At 37.6% G+C, this 19,832-nt stretch overlaps 1 protein-coding gene across 2 annotated transcripts; it reads right to left on the bottom strand.

The window, feature by feature from the left end:
* Positions 1-206: 206 nt before the first annotated feature.
* rexo1 (REX1, RNA exonuclease 1 homolog) lies at positions 207-17,095 on the bottom strand. Of its 2 annotated transcripts, none has more exons than XM_033965382.2 (16): positions 16,788-17,095; positions 13,735-15,515; positions 12,658-12,762; positions 11,582-11,792; positions 10,875-11,023; positions 9,796-9,933; positions 8,955-9,078; positions 7,954-8,079; positions 7,399-7,542; positions 6,945-7,058; positions 5,949-6,022; positions 5,714-5,824; positions 5,503-5,618; positions 5,004-5,142; positions 4,333-4,453; positions 207-2,567 (listed from the first exon to the last, which is right to left on the bottom strand). In XM_033965382.2, exons 1-16 carry the CDS (start codon positions 16,969-16,971, stop codon positions 2,479-2,481), a joined length of 3,726 nt encoding a protein of 1,241 aa, XP_033821273.1. In that variant the 5' UTR covers positions 16,972-17,095; the 3' UTR covers positions 207-2,478. The 2 variants fall into 2 exon arrangements, with proteins under 2 accessions (XP_033821273.1, XP_055077315.1); XM_055221340.1 differs by having other exon boundaries at positions 213-2,567; positions 12,658-12,759; positions 16,788-17,083.
* Positions 17,096-19,832: the final 2,737 nt, after the last annotated feature.

The raw sequence follows: 19,832 nt of genomic DNA, 5'->3' as shown, positions 1-19,832 counted from the left end.
AAACTGCAAAAATACAGCAGGATGAAACATGAAATTACAGGATACATGTGTAATGAGTCAAATCTGATCATAGTAGAGAAAAATAACAAAAAGTACTTGTGATAAATATTGACCCCATAAAAGTATAGTTCCATCCATCATTTACAGAACAATAAGTTGATTTAGTAATTACTGTGACAAGCCTAAGTAATGAAACACAAATCTTTGGCCAATACAGTTTATTAAAAAAGGTTGGACAAATAGAAAATGGGAACAGCATAATTTTGTACTAGTTTTTGATTTATGTTTTTATAACCGTGATGGAAAAGTTACATTTTAGCAGCTGAATTGAAATAAAAAGGGGGGCCAAACTAAAACATGGGCTATTTTTCCCATCACAGCTGTAAAAAAAAGATTTAATTTAACAAACTATCTACTGATGAATGTTTAACATGAAACAGCACAGGTCAGTTCATCCCCAATAGACTAATTTATATCAAAACATATTATTATTATTGAGTTACAAAGGCTTTTTAGTGTGTTAAGTGAGTTTCATGCATAACACATGGTGAATCTGTGGCTGTAAATACAATGATATAAGTCGGCTTTCCCATAACAGGTACAAGTTGATACAGTATATTTGTATATTTCAACTAGAACGTCAATCAAGTATTCAAGATTCAGGATTTGAAAGGCAAAAAAAACAAAAATATATTCGATAATATACAACCACATGTGCGTTTTACATAACTGTACATGGATAAGTAACAGTGCATCGAACACACGTGAGGTAACTCAGAGTTGGGCCCTAAACAACGAGAGCGTCTCTTTAGTGCAAACGGCTCAAGTCATGACAAGTACAACTGTTCAGCAGACAATGCCTGTTATAAAGGTGGACTAAGCCATTTCTATACGTAAAAAAAGGTACATTATGTAACTTTTCTCGTGGAGGGTCCATCACCTGCTTGTCTCAGTCCGTGGAGATGTTATTGCTTTGCCTGGAATATCCCTCAGTACGGCATTAAACTTGTTGTATCTCCATGAAGACGAGCAGGTGGTGGCAGAGGGCGAGGTTAAAGATCAGATCTGTGGAGATGCAAACCAGCCCACAGTACAAAAAAAAAAAATCACTTTAATCAAGATATTTTTAAGCAATAAAAACACATGTACTTCAAGTTTAATGCCATAGTGTGGAAAATTCTGGATAAAGCTGGATAAACATCTTCATGGAGAAAAGAAAGTGGCAGGCCCTTCACTTGAAATGTTACACATTTAAGGTTGGATTAAAAAATAAATAATCCAAAATATCTGTCCAAAAGAAGGGATCACACTGTCAATTAAAGGCTCACTGTGTAACTTTTCTGATGGAGGGTCTCCTATCTGCTTGACTCCATGGAATTGTTATTGCTTTGCTCAGAATGTTCGGTACAACAGCAATGAACTTCAATCTTACTTCAGTCCTTGTGAATGCTTAAAAATATATTGACAAACATGCATTCTTACTGTTATCAGGGTCAGAGCTCCACAGATCTGACCTGTAACTTGGTATTGTGGTGCCACGTGCTTGTTGCCATGGAGATTGCTCTCCAGTATGGCATTAAACTTCTCATTCCACATCTCCATAGGGACAAATAGTTGGCATAATCTCCACCAGAAAAGTTACATAGTTCAACTTTTAAGATCAGATAAAAAAAAAAAAAAGATTAAACTGTGAATTAAAGGTTCACTGTGTAACTTTCCTGGTCGAGGGTAAGCCCCCTGCTTGTCTCCATGGCGATGTTATTGCTTTGCTTACAATATTTCACAGTACGGCATTAAACTGATGTATCTACATTCAAAGCTGCATTCAAGCTGGGAGCCGACTCAGCTCTCCACAGATCTGACCTGTAACGTTGCCTGGTGGCGTCACTTAGACAAGGAGTTAGACAAATTTAATGCTATACTGTGGAAAATTCCAAACAACTCAACACCACCACCAGAAAAGTTACATGAGGTTGTAGTTTACCATTCTCTTCTTTTAAGGAGCTACAAGTTTATCTGAGCAGAACTGCACAAAAATGAAACACATTTAAAACAAAATACTCAATAACTCAATTGGATTTCATAGATTCCACCCCCAAAAAAAGACATTTCAACTTTTTCACAAATCTAACACTTAGTACATAATTTGACACTGGCAGTTTTGTTTTCAAGCTTTCAATTTCCAAAAGCTGTTGTTAATAAAATAAATAAAAAATACTGCATCTGAACACTTTGTAGCAGAAATAAATTAATCCACCTTTAAAATCTACTGAAGCCAACTCTATAGAAACAAGAGAGGACTCCCCGCTTATAAAACACTTTAAATTAACATATTTCAGAACAGAAATACCTAAATGAAACACTGCTAATGGTTTCCTATTGCTTTAACAAGTCCTGTCCTCTCATTTAAAGACCGTAGCTCCGTGAGGCTTGTGTCTGAACTGTATATAAACAAACGGCGGCCATGTTGGATCACTGTCATCTTTTCACTTTCGCGTCCTCTTTGATTTTCCATATCATCAGCTCCATACACGCGGACGCATCTTCACTCGAGTCGTGGCCCCCAACTGGAAAACAACAAATGATTTAAATCAATTTGCATAATTAACCACAGTGATCCAATATTAAATCATAAATCTATTTTTCCGACCAGTAACTTGACCTGGCGAGGCTGCAGGTCAAGTTACTGGTCAGATCTGTGGAAAAGCGACCCCTGGAATGATAGATAGATGAAAACCTTTGAAATCTTTCCATGGTGACAAGCAGGTGACAGACCATCCATCAAAAAAGTGACATAGTGCATCATTAACTTATTTTAGTTCACAAGCAGTGCCCTCTGCTGGTCAGACATGTGCAGTGCGAGCAGTGACTATTCATTTCATGACATAAAAAGTAAAAAAAAAGGTCAAATTATTGCAGTCTACTTATATATTTCTACTCCTTTTGCCACAACATTTTTGCAACTGTTTACTAATCAGAGTTTTAATACTACCATAATTGTTTTTTTTTGTTTTTTCATACTTAAAATTCCATTGTGGGGAAAATATATTCTCTGCGTTTCACTCTGCTCTTGCTGGGGCAACCTGTCAGAAGCAGTGAGCACCTGCCGTACAGCCCTCAGGGACCCATCTCCAGATATTAAGCTCGACTTAGTGAGTAGGACTACTTTAGCTGGAGGATTTGACCTATGATGCATGTTTTGGGTTGATGGGGGGGAAACAGGACTGCCCAGAGGAAACCCACCTGTCATATCGTTGTATTCACTCTGTTTTTTATGTGTTTTAACTTCTTGTTGTGAAGCATTTTGTGACTTCTGTGTATGTGAAAGGTACTATATAAATACACTTCGCTTGCACCCAGACACAAGCAGAACATGTAAACTCTGCATAGAAAGGATTTACTGTGTTTAAATAACTTCCCTGGTGGAGAATAAAGTTTATATTTGTGTATCACCAGCAACTGCCTCAAACCACACCCCCCAATACAGGGACACTAGATCTCTCTTCAGTTTTAGTATTGGCCCAAAAGTCACTGACATGTTTAAATCTTCAATAACTCCTATAATTCTAAAGTTATACTCACCAAATTTTAGCACTAGGTAAATTGAACCTTCCGAGATTTTTGGCAATATTTACAGTTATAATTGTTCACTTACACTTGAACTTATCACTACTTAAATTAGGGGAAGTAAAAATGACCTAAGCTTTTAAAAATAATGTTTTTAAGTGTCCACCATTTTCAGTTTCGCCCTGAACAGCCCGATCCAACACACTTTGCATAACATTTGAAAGCATTTCCAGGCTTATGGCTCTTAATTGATCCTCAATATCACGTTTTAAGTCATTTGTTGTCTGAGGTTTATTCACAAACACCTTTTCTTTAAGATCGACCCACAGGAAGAAATCAGGACTAGTCAGGTCTGTGGAGATCACATACTGCCCCCTGTCTTTGAAAACCACTTATTATTCCTTTAATGACATTTACGCTCAGGGCATCTCTGGTGTTAAAATGACACCTCTGGGTTTGTGAATCTGACCCATGTGACTCAAAGTACCACTGTACAATGAGGGTTCGTTCCTCGGTGGTGTATTTGCTCAGATTAATGTCGGAAGGGTTGTTCTAAATGCTCTGAAAAAATGAAAGAAAAATATTTATAAACAAAAGCGTTATGATTTTTTTTTTCAACTGTCAGTGACTGTACTTGAGGAAATGCCCATCTGTAGTTCATAAACACACAATGCACATAATATTTCTTTGTTTTTGTTGTTGTTTATTTGTATGTAGTGTGAAATATCTCAAGTAGTAAGGTTGTGTTGTGTGCGTTATTCTCACCGCTGTCCTGTATGATGCGTTTGAGGTGGTCGGCCATCAGGTTCCTCAGGGCTCTTTTGTAGGGCAGACCGAGGCGATGAGGGAAAACTATGGCCGTGTCCACCACCGAACTGTGGATCAGCTGCAAACACAAAGAGGGTTATTCAGACTCACTGTGCAGCCAGGGACTCAAACAATAAAGTCTTTTATTACAAGAAGAGTCACGACCATTACACAATCTAGGTTACATATGAGTTTTGCATAAGAAATGTTCAAATAAAATCTTTGATATCACAATGAAAAAAAAACTCTTTGGCTCATAGTGGGGTACCTAACTTTATTCTTGTAAAGTGTGAACCCAAACGAAAGGGCCTGGTGCTACAGTGGGATAACTGCGAGTTTCATTTCAATTTCAGTTTCAATTTACCTCCTGTGAATACTAATAATGAGCCAAAGGGTTTTTAGTTTTTCTTTTTATTTCAGTTAAATTTATTTGGATCCCCAAGGTTACCAATTATATCAACTCCCTCCTTTCACAGTTTGAAAATGTGGTATCCCAGTATTAAAAAACTTAAGACACATTGACAGACTGTTTTAATCATAACTGTACCCAAAATAATGCAAGTACTGATACCTGTTCTAATAAATATCTACATTGATACTATTGGCATTAGTCAGTATGTGAGTGGTACCTTCAGAGCGAGGAGGTCACTCTCCAGACTGTGCCCGAGGAGGATGGACTCTGCACTGAACAGATTGAGCAGCACGGCCTGGACGTCTCTCAGAGTGATGCTCACACTCTCCAGGTCCTCCTCCGTCACCCCAGAAAACCTAACAAACAATACACTTAATAATGACTTACACAGTGGAAATGTGGCATTTTCTAATGAGCATAACCAAGAGGACAAAGCCTCAAACGACTGCCATAAGGCCTGTCACAAAAACTACTTTATCAGCTGATGATGAATAATTTAAAAACATTGGTTGTTTTTTCATGTTTGTGTAGTTTAGCATTTCGCTTCGGGCAGTCTACCCCAGGGTGAGCAGAGTGAATGAATAATGTAATAATGTAATAAAATAATGTAATGTAAAGCATCCATGAGTGTAAATCGAATGCCTAATTGCCATGCATCTACCATTATTCATAAACATAAAATACACAGAGCTTTGTTTTAAAACCAGAGGAGTCACCTTGTGTTATAGTCCACGACTTTGCTGGCAGGTTTGACAAATGTGTCGTAGATGACTGTCAGCTCTGAGTTAATGACCGTCACCCGAGTGAGCTCCAGGCCTTGCTTTGTGTAACACTGAAAAGAGTTTAGAATTTAGACAAGAAAGTGATTCATATTTGTGGCTGTTTCATTATTAAATTACTAGCTGTTATTGGGCAGTTTTTACACACCATTTCACAGTCCAGGGCGAACACTCCAGCGTCGCCATCTGCAGGCAGAGGTTTACTGAAGGTGCTGACAAATCCATCTAATGACTCTTTACGCCCATCTTGAACATGTTGCTGTGAAAAAAATAACACACAATTACACCTTCAGGAATAATCACATTTCAAGGACTTCCACAACACAAACACATTTAGAATAGCATCTTCAGGTAGGAAAATGTAATTGAGAATAATTTGTTACCTTGGAAACTTGGCAGCCCAGTGACCCCACAGCCCCAGAGCAGCAGCTGTAGCTCGTCTCCCAGCCTCCAGACACTGACACAAAACAACAATTTAATAAACTCAGAGTGCAAAATACATTAGATGCAAGGTGTTTTACATTTAATGGAGCACTATCTAATGTTTCTGCTGAAGTGTCTCATGGGTTGCTGTGATAGAAATTTAAGTATAGTCATGTTGTGTATTTAAAAAGCATTTGATCTGTGTCTGTCTGCCAGACCCAGACCAGACATTAACATGTGTGAAGCTCTGTCTCCATCCCACAGGAAACTCGCTGTTGTTCTACCTGTCTAAGTGTAAAAGTTCATTATCTCATGGGTGTGAAACAAAAAGTCACTCTGCTTTGAAATGTATGTAGCTTTGTCATTCTGGTATAAAATAGTCAGAGCTCAGATGCTCAGGGGTGGTTGGTTGGTTGTTGAGACTTGGACTTAGACTGAGAGGAGACTGGGGGAGAGGCGGGAGGCTACCAGTCTGTGGCCAGGACAGGCCTGGGCCCCGTCCTGTCTGTATCTGCTGTAACAAACAATAAACCTTTTTTCCTGTATTTCAGAACTCACCAAGTTTCGCAAATGGATTACTTTTCAACTATAACTGTAATATTTTCCACCAACAGTTGCTTTGCAGGAAATGTTCCATAGGATGGCATTAAACAGTCTTACTACATCTAAGATTATCTAGATGTAGTAAAACACCCCCCCCCTAACCCTAACCCTAACCCTAACCCTAACCCTAACCCTCTTATATATATGATCTGAAATTTGTCCTACAGCAGTCCCCTGTCTGTCTCCATGGAGATAACTTTAATACCATATTGTGAAACATTTCAGGAAAAACAATGACATTTCCACAGAGACGAGCAGTTGACAAACCCCCCACTAGAAACATTACATAGTGCACCTTTAAAATAAAGTAAAAATATAATTACAGCGTAAGAATGATATATAAATGTATGAACCTTTGTGTCTGCGTAACCGCCCCCAGTGAAAAGTGCACTCCTCTTTACGGACACAGTTTCCATTGGAAGTGACTTTATACTCTGTGCCGCACCGACAGCAGACCTTTGTGAATGCTGAAAACAAACAAAAACATTTAATAAACACTATTAAATATACTAGGTACATTTATGTGGCCAGTAAAGTCAGATCAGAACTAGAATATTCAGATAATCCAAATATTTACACAAGAGAAATCTGATCATCAAAAACACCTGGTGATATGTGTCAGTTCATCAATGGATTTTTAGAGTAACTGTAGTATTTGGAAAACAAAGCAGAGGGATCATTATCAGAAAGAAAGCAGATCATTTAGCTGTTTACATCATTTTAATAATCTTATAATGTCACAAATCAGATTTTTGGAGTGCATGTAAACACAGTGTAACATAAGGATGATTTGGGGGTGATATTTACGGTCTGTGGAGGTAGCCTTCTTCTCTGGGAGGTTGTATATAATAACTCTGCCCGAGGCCTCTGGATCTTTTCTGGGATAACCGTGTAACTGCAGCTGCTCCTCTGTCATCAAATATGTCTTCAGCTTATGGTACAGAGTCGCTCCTGTAAAGAATAGTTTATAATAAAATAAAGACATACCAGGGGCCTGTAGAAATGAATAATGAATGTATCTAGTTTAGCTGCTTAAAAGAAAAAGGCCATAGGACTTTCTGGAAAATTATACTGTAATATTTTTGTCTTTGTCACCAATCTACACCAAGTCGAGTCTTGTTTCTCAGTCAAACACCAATATAGAAAAAAAAATTGCACAAGAAATCTGTTATGATTAAACTGTGCAACAAAATAGAAATGTTATGAACAAAACATATACGTATTTAATCATTTCTTGTCTTGTTCTTTTCTCAAGGGATTAATATTTTAGATTTGTATATTTTAAATAGATTTACACAAATATTTTCTTAAAACAATCAAAGTCTAACCACCTTAAGTGTTACTGAGTGTAAAAGATCTCACCCGAGAGCTTCTCTTGGCTCTGTTTGCCTGTCCTGTTCACAGTGAAGCTGGTGGTCGCTGCCAAACGACCCCCCAGAACCTCCTCATGGGACTGGGCTCTTCTGTTTGACACCAAGGCTGCTGGTTCTTTGGAAAACGAGATTATCAGTAAAAATATATACAGTGCACATCAATAGTAGTAGTTGTAAAAGGGTGAGGAGTAGTAGTAGTTTTTTAGTAGTGTAGTTTTTGGTTTAGTCAGTGAGTGAAACTATTACTTTTATGGAACAATGGGATTTTTGTAATACATTTTAAACAAGTACAGGTAAAAATAAATATTACAAATCACAAACTGCAGATCAAAATCACATGTTTGTATTTAATAATGTTGCTGTGCTTTGTGTTTAGAGTGTGTGTACTCCAGATTAACAGTTATTAAAAGAGGCAATAGTTGACTACTCATTATTATTCGATTAAAACACAGTTCTAATAGCAGTAGTAGTAAACATAGTAGTAGTTGCTGTAAAAGTAGCAATAAAGGTAGACATTGTAGTAGAAATTGTATTAATAAAATTTGTTATTAGCAGTTATTAGTAATAGCAGTAGTATTAGTGATGGTAGTAATAGTATTAGTAAAAGTAATAGCTGCTGTAAAAGGCAGAGTAGCACAAGTAATAGAAATAGTAGAAGCAGTAGTAGTAATAGCAGTATTAGGAGTAGTACTGAGGCGACCTACTGGTGCCATATTTTGACTTGTGTTTAGAGTCTGTATACTCAAGATAATGATTTACAATTAGTATCAGTAAAAATAATAGCAGTAGTAGCAGTAGTAGTAGTAGTAGTAGTTGCTGTAGACGTCATAGTAGCAGTAATAGTATTAGATTTAGAAGCAGAAGCAGTACTAGTAATAGTTGTAAAGGTTGTGGTAAGAGCTGTAGGTCTAAAAGTATTAGTATTAGTAAATAATAGCAGTATATTAGTAGTAGTATTAGTGTAGTAGTAATAGTTGTGAGTTCACGTACTGCTGACAGGAGATGGCGATGGGCTGCTTTTGCTTCTGAGTTTTTTCAAGGTGTTCACAGCGACGTTCAGGTAAATGTTTTTACTGCTGCTGCGCTCGTACACCATCTTCTCCTCATCAAGAGCCTGGGACACAGATAAAGTTTATATGTGATTAAAGGTGCACTATGTAACTTTTTTGGTGGAGAGTCAATCGCCTGCTTGTCGCCGTGGAGATGTTATTGCTTGGTCTGGCATAGAACTTTCTACCAGTAAATCTGCACCTTGAAATCAGGCCTGATATGTTTAAATCTATATATATATATTCCTTATGAATTATGTGAACTTTTATGCATCAGATATTACTGGTGTTATACGTCATTTTTTGTGATTTAATTCTGTTAAAGTACTACAAATAAAACTGACTGGACTAGACTATGTTTCACAGTATGGCATTAAAGCTATATCCATGAAGACAAGCAGCTAGCGTCAAGTTACAGTTCAGATCTGTGGAGAAACAACCCCACTCACTGTAAGAATGATTGTAAATGTAGATATGTTACAAAAAATACTTGTAATTGAAATGCCATACAGTGGAACATTTCAGGTGAAGCAATAACATCTCCATGGATTCTATTCATCAGAAAAGTTACATAGTGTCACCTCTAAAACCTCCCACACAAAAATACTTCACTACATTTGTCATAATTGCAGGAAAGATCCATCATATTTAACCAGTATTTACTCTGGGTTAAGGTCCCTTAAAGCTGCAGTGTCTGATTTTCACAGAACAAAAAAAAAATCAGCTACTCCAGCTTTAAGTCTCTTTTTGAACCATGTAAAAATTTGTTAATAGTTTTGTACCATCTGAAAAGCAGCCTCCTCTGACGCACAGAACTTGACACATTCGTCGATGAACGTGTTGAGGTATCGCTGCCGGATGTTGGTGGGAACTTTGGCTCCAAACTCAGTGGGGATGACAGGGCGCCTCATAGATGTGCTCTGGAAAACAAGAAGCACATATTAAAAAGAGGACAGTCAATAGGCTGTGTCCAAAATACAACAGGATGTCATTATTTCAGAGGGAGGAGTCAGAGTTTTGTCCTTAACCATCGAGCCACAGGAAGATCAGTACTCGGTCTCAGAAGAAAATATTACTTATCTTTTTTAATGTGTTTTATCGCACTGAATAATTCCCTTCTGGCCATTCAGGGTCTGTATCCGAGGTTTTGCTCTTGCAGAATCTTCTCACAGCAGCGCAAGGATTCTGAGTGACAGATCCTCTGGCAGTCATCCAGAATTCATAGAACCGTTTCATTTCATTCATTATTAATTTTGCTCCGTTTCTACGCCTCCTTCCATTCAAAGAAATAAACGTTGGGAACCACCCTATATTTATTTGTCCTTTCAATTGGCACTAATCAGATCGTTGGGATTGCATAATTTGTCAAGCCACTTTTTTGTTTCATGTGGATAATTACAATAATTACAGGTACAAGAGATATTGACCACAAAACCAGCTCAAATCTGCAATCTGACAGTTAAACAGCAAATTCTACCACAGAATTCTGACCCGTCCTCCAGCTCCAAGTGCATATGACAGGTTTTCATGTTGCTAATTCTGACTTGGTTTGGTGGGACCATACCCGTGGGAAATATTTATCATAGATTTACATCAGTTAAGTGGCAATTTGTGGAAAAATATTGAAAGAAAAGCATAAATAATGACATGTTTTGGCCCTTGTTTATTATAATTGCTGGGTAACAGTTACGAAATTATCTCTATGTATGTCATAACCAGGAAGTAAAAATATAACCTTCATCAGAACCTACACAGAACTACGAACATTTGCAGTAAAATCTAAAATCTAATTATTATGTTAACTTCTAGAATATTATGTCATCGTGTGAACAAAACCGATTATATTTGGGCGCCAACTCACCTTGAGAGTGGGGGTATGTGCCACCCTCCTCTGCTGCACCGTGGTCGAGGTCTTGGACAGGATCCCCGCTGTGGTCTGACCCCGGACAGACGGCTGTGTTTGACTGGGAGACAACACTCGGCTTTGGTCTGGCTTCACTTTTGCAGCACCTTTTCCAAACAGAAATACACAGATTGAGATGCAAAGGTATGACACCTAAAACGTTTCACACCAAGTAATGACGATGACAATATATATGGCTTTCTGGTTACCGAGATCTAAACCAGGTATACAACAGGATCTTTTAATTTGTGTGAAGTTGGCGTCTCGAAGCGTTCAATTCACCCCAAAGTGGCTCCTGATATACTGATTATTGATTGATTATTGGTCACCCAAAGTGTCCGATTGGCTCAGAAATAGTGTCAAACGTTTGTGTGCTTGTTGCATTGTCCTGTATTTCGGGCTCCAATAATCAGAAAATGTCTTTAATGTTTTTACTTTTGAACAGGAAGTAAATGAACCAGTTTCTGTTATCAGTTTCAGTTTAATATTGCAATGAACAAAATGTAAAATACAGATCCATGTAAATTATAGTTTGACACTAAATAAATACAAAAAAAATAGTACAATAAGCAGAGGAATCGACCTACTACCAGAATGTGTACTTACTCTGTACTAGGGTAATGTTGTGTATATTTTTTAGGTAAGATGATGCATTATGCCCGTACCTGTTTTATTAGCTGTGATGCTTGGGTTGGGGCGGTGTGCTATCCTCTTCTTTTCCCCAGAGACCCCCGGGCTTTGGCTCTGTGCAGACGCTTTAACTGCTGCAGAGAGCTGAGCCGCCTGTTGCTGAGCCAACTGCATCCTCTGGTAACACACCTCCTGAGCTGTGGGACGCTTGAAGGGACGCACCAAAGCCTTAGGGGGCGCTTCCACCTGGAAATGAGAACCATTTTAAATAGTTATTATTTAGTGAAAGGTTAACACATATCCTGCATTAGAGTTGTTATGATATTTAAATCTCAAACTCAATTTTGATTCTAAGGAAAAAAGCTCAGTCAAGCAGCCACTTTATACAACAGTGAAAAAAAAAATACAATAAATAGGCCTGGCTGTCATAATAATTAATATATAGACTTATCGCTCAATACATGATGGATGGAACAATTATTTACTTTTTGACATTCTTTGTTCAATATTACTGTTTATGGTTAAATTTTGAAGTTAAATAGCCGAAGAAAATGTGACCGTGACAGGCCTATACAATTATTAGTTCAATTAATTAAGCTTCTTGTTATATATGACATTTTTAGGATTGTTCACAATTCCATTTCACAATTTGTTTTCAATTACTCATTTCATCATTCTGAAACCCATGGACACTTTGAATACTTTTTAATGTTTATTTGACCATAATATCATAATAATATTCATAAAATCAACAACTGATCAACTGAGTACGTAGTTTAACTTTGGATACTAGTTTTAAAATAGAAATAGTATCTGGATCTTATTTTTTTATGACCCTTTACAACTATAATGGATTAAAGTTATTTCATTCCTGACACACATCCTCTATGTTTATCAGATTAGTTTTTAGTCACACACAAACAGTATCATAGACGACATTGGCACAAGATATTACAAAAAACTCTTTATCGGCCACACCAGTACTTCTCACAAGTTGCTTTTTACTTCCTCGTGTTTGAGCCATGGGACTTGCCAGGAATAAATCCTTAACTTGGCTGAGTTCAAGGCGTAATACAGTCATAGGATCGGTCTGTGGAAATGAATCACTTACATTTCCTTTGGCAACAAAATGGGAGACTCTCTTCTTCTGACCAGGAAAGAGAGTGGTTAAAGTGCTGTCAGTGCCCTTCTCCTCGTCTGAATCTCTTGAAGCCTGCTACAGTGCAACAAAACAAATATTTTAGTGATAGTAAAAATTATAAGCAGTGAACACATTTTACTGACAGATTAAACATAGATTCAACAAAATAAAGGTGCTGTCATCTATTTTTATATGTCATCTATTTTTATATGTCTAATCATAACATATATAATGACATGTTTTGGCCCTTGTTTATTATAATTGCTGGGTAACAGTTACGAAATTATCTCTATGTATGTCATAGCTGCTGCCCATGTCCAACCAGGAAGTAAAAATATAACCTTCATCAGAATAAAAAACAAAACTAGGAAAATTTGTAGTAAAATTTAAAATCTAATTATTATGTTTACCTCTAGAATATTATGTCATCATGTGAACAAAACCGATTATAAGGAGGACTGGACTTTTTTCTGCTAAAATTAATATAAAATGGTTATCAATAAAAGAAGAATTTCCAGCACATTCATTCATTCCACAATCAGGGCCACTTAATCACTTGTGTAGCCAGCCACAGCTGCCATGGGGTAGAATGACTAAAGTTAGACTACCAATCTGCACAACCAGCTCACACACACACAGACAAGGTGGGTGACGTGTCTTACCTGAGAACACAGTGGCAGTATGGAGTTAGATTCTAACTGCAAACCTTAAAGTGGGTGGATGAGCGCCATTGCTGCCTCATACAAAAATGCTTGTAATGAATGTAAATACTAAGGTGTAGAGGGGAAACCTTTTTTACTCCATTGAGAATATTATTATCCTTGTTTAGCTTGCCTTCCCTTGTCCTTGTTGTTGGACTCACTGAATACTTATGTTGCACACTACCTCTATCTGAAAGTTTACAACATTTTTTGGCATTAAAATTTTTAACATGTTATTTATTTTTTGCAAATGTACTGGATACATTTTGCATACCTTAAAAACTAAATCCGTGATGTGATCTAATTTGTATTATCCAAATGAAATAAAGCTAATTGAATATATTACCTGTTTAGCTTGCCTTCCCTTATCCTCCTTCTTCACAGCATTGGACTCATTGAATATCCTCAAACACTCCTCGAGGGGGTCGGATTCAAAGTCTAGATCGTCCTGCAGACTGGACAGGTCAATGCCCAGACTCTCCACGTGGTCTTTAGCTGCCTTACTGCTCACCGCACTATCGGCCTCGTCTTCTGAGCTGGATGGAGTCAGCTCCGATGCTTTCCTCTTATTTAATCGTCTCTTCACAGCTTCTGCGCATTTTCTTACCAACATCTCCTCCTCTTCATTGTCGTCATCGTCGACTTCAATTGGCTCCGCCTCCTCCGGGCTCTCGTCGCCAAACAGATCGGCGTGACTCAAGCTTAAACTTCGCTCTTTCTGCCCAGATTTTTTCAAGCTTCTAGGGCTACCGCTGTTTTTAATAATTTTATCTTTACTACTAGTCCCTTTACTGTTGGTACTACTACTGCTACGACTACTAGAACTAGTTTTGCCATCTAAATCTTTCAAACTCTTACTACCTTCAAGTTGTCCATTTCTGTGATGTCTACTCTTTTCCTTATCAGATATTTTGGCTTTCTTGCTTCCACTCCCACCGCTTTCAGTATCTCTGTGATGTTTATTGCTTGAGTCCGTTTTTACTTTGTCTACAGATTTCACCTTTAAATCGCTTTGTCTCTCCTCTTTCCCTCCCTCCTTACTCGTTTTTATCTTATCTCTACTCCTCTCCCCCTCCTTCTTTCCATAGCTTTTGTTTTCTTTCTTCGAAGTGTCATGATTTGAGGTTTTTAACACCATTGTTTTATCAATACCGCTGCTACTCTTACTGCAAGACACTGTATTGGATTTTTTCAAGTCTTTAACAGTTTTTTTCTCAACTTTGTCATTTTCCAATTTCCTTTTCTGTGGACTACTCTTGTGTTTGACATGGTCCAGCTTTGTTGAGTCAATCACCTCTTGTTTATTCCTTTGTGTCAGCGCATTTTGAACACATTCTTTCCTTGTTTTTGCCTTGTTCCAATCCACATCTATATCTGTCCTACTGCTGTCCTTTTTCAGCTGCAGGTTAGTTATTGAAGTTGGTTTATACTCTGTCCCAGAACTTTCCCCATCCGAATCCGAAATTGTATACTTTTTAGTGTCTATAGAAGCTGGTGGTGTTTTTTTAACAGAAACTACATACTCCTCAGTAGAGATTTGTACTCTGGATGACTTGTTCCCATCAGTTTTACCACTTACAACCTCTTCTTTCTTGCTCTTCCCTGCGATACTTGCCGAGTAATTCGATAATGGATCGTACTCCATGTCTGTAGACGGTTTGGTATTGTCCAGAGTGTATTTTGATTTTGTGGATGTGCTGTTGGAATACTTAGGACTTGTAGGAGATAACGAGAGATTCTGAGTCCGAGCTGTTGATTTTTTCATTAAGGTAGGAACATACTCCATAGAGTTTGCATTCTTTTCTTCTGTGGTTGTATCCAGTGTGTACTTGCTGCAGCCTGGACTAGGGTTATAGTCTCCTGAGGTCATTTGGTAACTCCCAGGGTCATAGGTCATGTGTGAGGTGTTTGGCTTGGTGCTCTCTAGTGAGGCATTGTCACTGGGGTCATAGGGTTCATCTCCGATTCGAGAGAGTTTCCTCTTCTCTCTCTCCATCTGGGTGCGCACCTCCTCGATCGCCCGGTTAACCAAAGCCAAAGCTCCGTTGATGTCACCTGAGGCTGCCTGCTCATTCTGAGGCTCTGGTGGATGCACCACCTCTGGGTTAAAGGGGTCATAGCCTTGTTCTGTGGAGAGAAAGCGCAAACAATTAGTATTCATTGTCAACATAATTTTATTAAAATTATACCAGGAAAAAAGTGGGACTATAAAATACAAACTATGAGTTTTCATAAATCAGAGATGTCCAAACTATTTTCACAAAGGGCTACAAATATTACATTGCTGCCATTCTGCATGTTGTGTGTGGGACTATTATATTTGCATGGACTACAGTTGGAAACTAGCTGTATAGCAAATACTGGCACTTATACTGAAATATGTATCAGTGTGTATTGTCCTTGTTCAAATAACCAACTAAAAAAAAAAAAAAATCAAAATGAAATATTAGCATTATATTATATACTGGTTGTGGAGTGACAGACTGGTGGTCATTACGGTGAGAATCAGATTTATGCATTTTATGAAGGTCTGGCAGAGCCACCTTACCTTTAATAAGACTAGAAAATTCATTTTAGGTTGTATCATAATACAATGCGACATTATTAAGGTTATAGTGGTAGAATTAATTAAATCTGCAGTCAAACATGGGCCAACAAAAATTGGTGTGAAGTAGTCCTGACCAAGTCTAGCTCAAGATCTGGAGTTGGCTCCACTGCTCCTGACTGCAACATTGAAAGATGGGTCAAATGTAAGGGACAAAGGCATAACCATGGTATCTTAACCATGGTTTGGACACCACCATCAACATTCCTCTAAAGATGCACTTGTAAAACACAGTACAGCAGAAGTTATTACAAAACCACCTGCAGCATCAGTATTTACACAACAACTGAACAAGGAATGACCTGTTTGAGGGTGAAGCCTTCAATAAATTCCAACCTAGTTAAAAACAGGAAGACAAATCCGCTAATGTTTGCTCAAACCAAATACACCTTCCTTTCACTGAGCAAAGAAACTTCTATAAGGGAGTTTTAAACAAATCATCAGGCTTAACCACACACATTTTTCTGTAATAAATCAAATCCTCAATCATCATGGTTTGACATATTATGAAAATGTCTTACTGCAAAACACCAAATGCACAATTACTTTGACATGAAGATTGTCTTTATATTACTACTATTACTACCTGTATAACGTGTAACTCAACTAAAGATGCATTCATTTATCTGGGCTCATGTTACGTTTATTTGCAGACTGCTTAGGAAAGAAAAACATCTTGTAGTTAGGATTACACCAGCGTACTTCAAAATCATATTCTTGCTAGTGATGCATGTGCAAGGCTTTAAATGCATTATGTGTCCGTTTTATAGAGGTAAAGTGGACAGTTTTTGCACCTTTCTGAGCAGCCGGGAGCTCTTTCTTTTTGCCTTCTGCGGCTCCGTAGGACAGGAGTCGATGTTGGCTGTGCCTGAAGTGACAGTACGGTCTGTTACACCCATTCTTTCCGCCTTTCCCTTCGCTGTAATCGGTGTAAAACGGGCAGTCAATCCCTCGAAAGAAGCCAGTGGACCGTAACATTCTTCACAAACGTTCCTCTCATTCCCGTTGACGTTTTTCGGTTGAAGAATTTAATCTTGACTGCAAAATATTGGAGGCGACGAAACAATAACAACGTCCCTACGGCGCCATGTTGGATTGCTCTGGATGTGAACTCTCGCGAGAATTCCAAAAACGTGCTTAGCGTCGCGCGCGGGGTTACGTACAGCTCAAACCGTTCATACACACAGATAGCTTAAAGTTTACAGTAAAAAAAAAAAAGTATCTGGAATTTTTCTTTAGTAATTTATTGCTGCATGCAACTCCAAAAACCTTTCATTGTTTTAAGGTTTGGGGAAATTGTGCGTGAGCTTTTTTAAATCGGTGTTAAAATTGTAAAGAAACACGGACAAACTGCTTTATTTGCGAATTGCAGTTCAATCTAAATCAGTGCAACAATAAATGGACACTCAGGTAAGGTATACATGCAGGGGAATCCACTTTCACACTCACGATCACAAATAATACAGAAAAGTAAAGTTACAGTTCAGAAACTTGCATGGGTTTATCAACGGAATAAAAACAAAAGAAAATCATTAATCTAATCAGTCTGGGTAAGATGTATGACACATGCACACTCAAAACATGATTGATTAGATTTTTTTTTTTACATAAGACTATTAAATTAAAAGCAAAATTATCTTTCTCATGGTCCCTCTGAATACTCACATCATGTTTTGTGGATTACAGTTCAATGAAAGATAAAAAAAAAAGTCCAGAAATTAGATTTGTGTGCATATTAACAAAGTTGTTGAGTTGCTTTGTCTTTCCAACAGCTGTGACATGATTATTTCCTCTTCCTTGACCTCGTTTTCTTTTTCACAAGGCAACATGATCCAGACACTAAACAGGAATTGATACAGATTACATTACAACAGCTAACACAGAAATCACAAAGGTAAGACATGTTACAAGAAGTAGTGCCAACTTAATCTTATTTCAGTGCCAAGATATTTAATTACGGATACAATTTAAAATGGACACACCCGGGTTGGGATGGTTGGCATAAATAAAATTCCTGACTCACTTGTGGGACAGTGTCTAATCTGAGGGACTTTTTGCCTTATGGCCATTATCAAGCTTATTATCAAATCTTTAGTGTTGGTGGGGGTCAAATTGGTCAAAAAATAGGGACAAATCTACTGGGACAGAAGACACAGGGCTCAAAACTGGAACTAACCCGGGTAAATAGGGATGTCTGGTTACCGTATTTTTAATACATTTTTTTGGAAAATGCAATGTAATTAAAAAAAAAAAACAAAAAAAAAGTATTCCATGTGGTTTTTGTAGTGGCTCTAGAGACAAGGGCCAGGTTTTCCCCCCCATTTCTTTTTTTTAAACGGTATTAATACTCGCACAATCAAATTAGCTTTTAGTTAAAATTCTAGCTTTTGAAACAATTAACAAGGTAAATTTTAAAATAATCCTAACCAGAAATACATCATATGAAGATGGGTTTATTGAATTTTGTAGTAACTTAAAATGAGACACTTGGGAGATGCTTTGCCTTTTATAAAGATACAAAATGTGTGCACCCCCTATAATAAATTATTTTTATTTTATTTTGGTGTGCAATTATTTACTTTGGATTTGCACACTCAATTGTGAATGTTTTTAGGCTTATCCCAATGATGAGCCATATAAGATCCAGACTCTAAACAGAAATCAATACAGATTACCTTACAACAGCTGACACAGAAATCACAAAGGTAAGACATATTCCACTTATACCTACCTGCTCTCTGGCCTTTCCAAGATGGAGGCCACAGGTGCAGGAGCCTTTGTTGCCTTCCCTCACACAGCTGAAGCGATTGGCTCATCTCAGTCATTGTTCACAGGTGTGTAGTGTAGAGTGACCTCAATGGGGCGAGGATGATCTGCTTTCTTTGGCATTTAAAACTGACACTTGGTAGATACGTGATAATGAAAATATGCAGCGACATCGTCATGTGTACGCAGCCGAAAAATACAAACCTGTTATGTTAAGGTGATGTGACAACCGAGACACCAGTGGAAAATACAGGTTGGGTTTTATAAATATGACATCTGCTTTGCTACTTTTCAACCTATAAAAATGGAGGTTTGCTTAATAATACAACAAAAAATAAGGGAAAGTTGAGATTTTAGTATTGGCTTGGTTTAGTTGGTTTAGTTGGTTTAGTTATGCAAATATTCATTACTTTTATTCAGTGGTCCAAATGCTTTTTTATATGGCAATTAAAAGTATAACAGAAGGTCATTATTTTAGACAGGAAAAATGTGTATCAGAGATGGGTGGTGCTCAGTTACATTGGCTCATGAATTTTTAAGAAAAGTATTACAAGTAGTTTTCAGATGGCATGTTTTTACTCCATTTGAGTTATGCCGTTTACAGTGTAACATTACTTTTACTTGATTAATAGTTTTGGTTGTTCTTCCCGCTGTGAGGAAGTCTACAAGTGCAAAAAACTTTATTGACAGTAGCAGTTTTGTCCACTGATACCAAGGTTGGTGGTTTGAATCCCGCTCTCGACATGAACTTCACTGGTTGAGCGATCAGATCCACTGACCCACAGGTTGGTGGTGTGATTCCAGCTCCCACAGATGAACGCTGTCGTCATGTCCTTGGGTAAGATGCTTAACCCACTTTGTCTGGGTACACTTGTGAGTGTGTGTGTGAATTGGTGAGTGATTCCTTGATGTAAAGCACTTTTAAGTCCTTTGAAGGTGGCCAAGTGCTATATAAAAATATGACCATTTACAATATTAAATTTGAACATTTGCGTTTCTTGCTCTGCTCTTTCAGCTATGATTTTGCTTTTTTTAAATTGTGTAGTTTATTCTTTGAAATTAACAGATTTTAT

This window comes from Periophthalmus magnuspinnatus, chromosome 4, assembly GCF_009829125.3.
Source record: "Periophthalmus magnuspinnatus isolate fPerMag1 chromosome 4, fPerMag1.2.pri, whole genome shotgun sequence".
In the NCBI taxonomy this organism is placed as follows: domain Eukaryota; kingdom Metazoa; phylum Chordata; class Actinopteri; order Gobiiformes; family Gobiidae; genus Periophthalmus; species Periophthalmus magnuspinnatus.
Note: the sequence above shows the minus strand (reverse complement) of the source record. Positions and strands in the feature narration are given on the sequence as shown.